General features: G+C 38.3%; 2 protein-coding genes across 2 annotated transcripts in view; one reads left to right on the forward strand and one right to left on the reverse strand.

The window, feature by feature from the left end:
* Positions 1 to 2392, forward strand: part of mlx (MAX dimerization protein MLX) — a 5779-nt gene extending 3387 nt beyond the window's left edge. The window contains exons 7-8 of the mRNA XM_035655135.1: positions 118 to 319; positions 427 to 2392. Of these exons, the coding sequence (XP_035511028.1) occupies positions 118 to 319; positions 427 to 483 (259 nt within the window). The 3' untranslated portion in view covers positions 484 to 2392. The remainder of the gene's footprint in view (positions 1 to 117; positions 320 to 426) is intronic.
* A 131-nt stretch (positions 2393 to 2523) lies between these two features.
* Positions 2524 to 4834, reverse strand: psmc3ip (PSMC3 interacting protein). Its single transcript, XM_035655137.1, has 8 exons — positions 4746 to 4834; positions 4204 to 4304; positions 4032 to 4121; positions 3804 to 3915; positions 3471 to 3616; positions 3307 to 3360; positions 2834 to 2893; positions 2524 to 2728 (listed from the first exon to the last, which is right to left on the reverse strand). Exons 1-8 carry the CDS (start codon positions 4762 to 4764, stop codon positions 2672 to 2674), a joined length of 639 nt encoding a protein of 212 aa, XP_035511030.1. The 5' UTR covers positions 4765 to 4834; the 3' UTR covers positions 2524 to 2671.
* Between the last annotated feature and the right edge of the window lie 421 nt (positions 4835 to 5255).

Below are 5255 nucleotides of genomic sequence, written 5' to 3' on the forward strand. Positions count from 1 at the left end.
TGAATGTAGTGTATGAAAGGACTGGCTCGAGTTAATGATTTCTTTATGGAACAGTTGTGACCATTAATTAAATTGTAATTTGCAATGCCAGTGAACAGTGTTTGTCTTTCCTAATAGGAACTATGAGCACATAGTGAAGGCCCACCAGAACAACCCACAGCAGGGAGAGGATCAGGTGTCTGACCAGGTTAAGTTCAACATCTTTCAGAGCATCATGGACTCCCTGTTCCAGTCCTTCAGTAATTCGGTTTCAGTGAGCAGTTTCCAAGAACTTTCCGCCTGCGTTTTCAGCTGGATTGAGGAGCACTGCAAGCCGCAGGTAAAAAATATTCTGAACCCATTGTGGACATCAGATCAGACACGGTAAAACTGGTTAATGTTGAGATCATTTTGTGTGATTCTTGTGATCCTTCTGTTCTTTCCTAGACGCTGAGGGAGTTTGTTGTCGGGGTGCTCCGGCAGCTCAATGGTCAGCTTTATTGATCCATTTAAACCTCTGGACTGAACTCCCAGAAAGTGACTTTGGGCTTGCTCTGGCCTCTCAGGGTGGAGTAAAAACTCCAATCAGCCTCACGCCACACCACAGTATTTACACTCACTTCAGCTCATCAGTGACTCCCTGGCTGCAATTGGATTGCCTCAACCCACACCATGGGCAGAGATGAAAAGTTATATTGGATCGAGCAGCTGTGTGTTTAGGAAGGATCACTTTCTCATACGAGTATTTTCCGGGCCTCAGCTGAATGCTCATATTTTTTACTATTCTGCCAAGAAATGCAGAGGCAACACAAGAGCTCAGAAGTCAAAATTAGAGTTCACAAGTTAATATTTAAGTTAAATGCATCAGATTGACAAGACAGTGCAGTTGTGATTATACTTTGCAGTAACTGTTGCCCTTGTTGAGGTAAATGAAAACAAAGACTCCTCTTACATAGAGTTTATTGATCGTATTGCGTCTGCAACCTATCAACCTAACAGAAACTGAAAAAAGGAGCGAGAATAGTGATAAACATGTAAAAACACACCATTCCCTCTTTTACATCTGACATAACTGCAGCTTAAAGCTGATCCAAAGGGCTTGTCTCGGCTTCAGTCAGCCATACCACTCCTGAACCATAGCAGACACACTACTGCAGGGTAACTGTCGTTTATCCTAACTATGCGCACACTCAGGAGCATGCTCTATGGCGCTGCAGCATTTTGTCACTGAGGAATGATTAAAAGATTTCTACCTTTTGTGACAAAATGTGAAGTTCTCATTAATACAGCTGCGACAGTATGCTGAAATCTCACGGGTGACTGGTGTGCAATTTAAGCAGCATAAGTGTCTAAGATTTATGAATGATTGTATATATTGACGATAATTAAGCTACAATACAAATTGTGTTGAATGTTAAATAGTTATTCAGTTGTAGTGATACATGTGTTTATTTGGGAGATAATGTTAAATACAAAGTGTTAATTATGATGAACCTTTCAGATTGCAGTTTACAATAAGCATTTAAAATAATTGAATTACTTATCAGTGGCTTTTATGATCAGGAACAGTTCATTCCGAACAGTGCAGCAGCACTTATGATTGTTCAAGACTGCTGAGTGGAAAACGTGTTGTCACTGTACTCCCCCCTCCAGTCACAGGTATCTGGTGAGAAACTTGGACAGGCCTACGCAGAGAGATTTACAGCTGCTGTACTGAATTAAACGTTTTTTATACTTTGATTTTTAAACGTTTAATATAAAGCAAATATTTGTGATGACTTTTGACAGTTTCCAGTATTTGAGCAAGTAAAATCTGTCACACACACAGCTAATCTGTTCGATAAAGAGTTGCTTTATTGTTGTTTTAATGATGGGGAAATATTTTCTTTAAAAAAAGCCATCTAAGGCAATCTATGTAAAGAAATATCTTTAATACATCCATTTAATTTGACCCGAGTAAAATGAAAATACATTGTCTTAAACAGCATAAAAGACAGACCTGTAAAATCTCCTAATGTTTTAAGATAATTGAGAAAGAGATGAGTTTGGCTGTTTTGTTTGAGAAATTCACTTAGCACTCCAGCATCATACGTTACTGTCATGAACATTTAATAACTTGGCAGCAATACCGAGTGAAGAAACAGCACAAAGGAATATTAACAAAGGAGAGGAGGAAAAAATAGGACAACCCACTCATAAGGTCATGAATAACTGTCAAGGCTTTATACATTTTGGCTCTTTTATGTACTTTTTAAAAACTGGCAACAAGATGGACTTGAACATGTAATAAGAACAACAAAAAATGTACAGTTCTCAAAGCTATAATGAATAATCTGTTGACATTTTCAGCATAGGCTCAGGATTGTTTTTTATGGCTTCATAAAAAGGGAAAAAAATAAACCAATGTTGCCTATGAGGTGATAAGCGTCCCTCACTGCTGTCTAATGGTGTGACGTAGTTTTAGTGTCTCGCAAATGACAGCTATATTTTTGTATAAATATACTTTGCATTACAAAAGTTGTATTTCGAATCAACTTTTATTAAAGATGTATTATTTGTTCAAAAGAAAGGCTATAAATAAATAAAGATTTTGCTGTGGCTCAGACCGCCCTGATGTATAATCCATATTCTTAGCTAAGCACTGCACAGGCTTGCATTGATGAAGTGGATGAACAAGTGTTTTCTTGTTCTTTCAAGTACTTGGAACAACCACCTTACAGTCCTCATCAGTCTCCACTCCGACTTCATCCTGTGAGGGCAACACATTATTCAATAGTACAGTGAAGCAAAACATGCATAGGTCGTGGCACGAAATTGTGTTTTTGGACAGGGGATTTTATAAGCTTTCACTCACCAGGAACTCCTTTTTGCTCTTAGGATACCCTTCCAGGATTGAATTTATCATGTCTGAAGCCTGAGAGAAACAAAACATTACATATTTCCCTTTCCATCTACTGCTTGTAATCCTCACGAAACCAACATACATCTTTATTTAATATTTACTAATTGAAATATTTAAAATGTGGAGACTGCAACTAACTTATTTTCAGTATCGATGAATCTGCTGATTATTTTCTCAATCAGTTGTTCGGTGTGTTAATAAACGACATTCAGTTTCTCAGAGGCCTAAGTAATGTTTTCTTGTTATGTGCAACTTACAATCCCAAAGATACTTAATTTAGTGTCATATATGACAAAGAAAAGCAACAAATCATCACATTTTGGCATTTTTAACGGAAAATTATTTATCAAAATAGCTGCAGATTAATTTTCTGTCACTCAACTGATCTTTTAATTGACTCATTATTGCAACTCCATATACATTACCAATCTCTTCCTTTTTTTCCACTCCTTCACGTATACAGTCCGCTCTTTGTAAACCTGCAAATTTAAACAGTATGAGCAATGTACTACCATACTGTACAGCAAATGGTAAACAAATACAACATTCACTAGGTCTAAGATATTTTTTGCATCAACGCACGCCCTACCTTCTCTTTCTCTTCTGGTGTGACGTGATTTGTGGCCGACTTGATCTTCTCCAGACGTTCTCTGTACCCAGAACACTCCGCTTTCAGCTCTTGAATCTCTGACATCATTTCCTCTGTTGTCAGAGAGCTGTTGAGCTCCTTCAGCTCTGTTAGAGGAAATTATACACAAATGTACACAACATCCCATTTCAAAGAAAGAAATGCAGTGCAATGAAAACGCCTTCAGTGTAGAGGAGTGTTACCCAAAACCGCAACAAACAGTGGCCTCCAACAGTGCAAAATTCAAATATCTTGATACCATGTAAAGTTGCAGAGATTATTGGTGTACTTCACCTGCGTCTAGCTGTCTGCAGCTCTGGGTAAGTGACTGCACCTCGGCACTGAGCTCTGAGATCTGACAGTCCATGGCCTTCAGGTCTGCATCATTAACGTCACTGAACTGAGCCTGAGGGGGAGATTAACAGCAATCAGTTTCATCTTAGATTACGATAAGAAACTGTGTGTGTGCTCGTGTTGCTTTCACTGCCTATTGTCCACAGACTCCCAGATGGACAGACTAACCTGGTCTGCAAAATAAATCTTCTGCTTGCCGTACGTCTTCTCCTTTATCTTGCCCTCCAGCGCCAGCAGCTCCATGGACTTGACAACTGCCTAGTGAGTCACAAATAAGCAGTACATTGATTAACTGCAGGCTTCACATACACACCACTGCATGTTTAAGTGTTAATCTCACCGTTTTGCCCAATCCGTGCTGCTTTTGTAAGTTACAAAAGACATCCTGAGCACTGTAGGGCCGGTTCTTCTCATTCAGATAGGCCAGGATAAGTGAAGCTCCTGTGGATTAAAGCATCTGATCAAATGAGCTGACACAAACATGCACATGGTACCTACATTAAATATATTATACTAAAATATTATCTTAAACATAGCTATGAGTGACAGCTACCTTTGCCTTTACTGTTACTGTGTGTTACATTTGTTTGTATGTTAGTTTTTTGGTAAGTTTAAGACACTTTGACCACTGGTGAACAATGATGTTATATTCATACATACTATAAAACACTCCAGTGGCTGTACTCATTTAAAGGTTTGACAGCTTTGATGTCAGCTAACTTACCCTAACTATGTAGTTTAATGTGGCTAACGTTAGCTTATAGCTTCGTATCCAAACTTTTTAAGTATCTGTTTCTTCTAACGAGCGTCGACACGAGTGGGAGATGAGACATTTAGCTTGTTAACAGTCATTAACATCCTGACACATGAGCTGACTCTTACCGTTGTCTTTTTTACTCATTGCAAACGTCTTTACTTTGACTTTAGCTTCAGAGAAAAAACCGAGTTTCGCGGGAATAATGCGTCACCGAAACGATCGTTTATGTGTCGAGATGCTTCACACCTGTAGCGATATCTCCGCTGCTGAGTTGTGTGTGGATAAAACACCCGCACATGAGCCTGTCTGTGTTGATTTCTTTATCTCAGAACAGTTTACTTCTGCATAGTAACAGCACTCTTGAGCTATTTGTCCAAAAATATTTACTATTTGTTTTTAACTTGGCTTTAAAAAAAAAAAAAAAAAAGATATCCGAAAAGAATAGCGGAGTGAGAGCTCTGTAATTTTGGCTGGTCTCTAAAACAGATAATTCAGGATCCTGGTATAAACAAAGATTCAGTTTAAATGTGTTTGTATGGCGTTCAGGAAACTAATCTTTGAATATATGGAATGAACCTTGAATATATTGAATGAACCTTGAATATACTGAATGAACCTTTAATATATTGAATGAA

The sequence above is a fragment of the Morone saxatilis genome, unplaced genomic scaffold (assembly GCF_004916995.1).
Source record: "Morone saxatilis isolate NCDOM2014 unplaced genomic scaffold, NCSU_SB_2.0 Contig14, whole genome shotgun sequence".
NCBI classification, from domain to species: domain Eukaryota; kingdom Metazoa; phylum Chordata; class Actinopteri; family Moronidae; genus Morone; species Morone saxatilis.

Bases quoted from the DNA above. Each gene is read 5' to 3' on its own strand.
- psmc3ip (XM_035655137.1), bottom strand. The intron at 4,122-4,203 runs GTGAGATTAACA...GTGACTCACTAG, and splicing joins AGCACGGATTGGGCAAAACG to GCAGTTGTCAAGTCCATGGA. The intron at 3,916-4,031 runs GTTAGTCTGTCC...TCTCCCCCTCAG, and splicing joins AGATTTATTTTGCAGACCAG to GCTCAGTTCAGTGACGTTAA.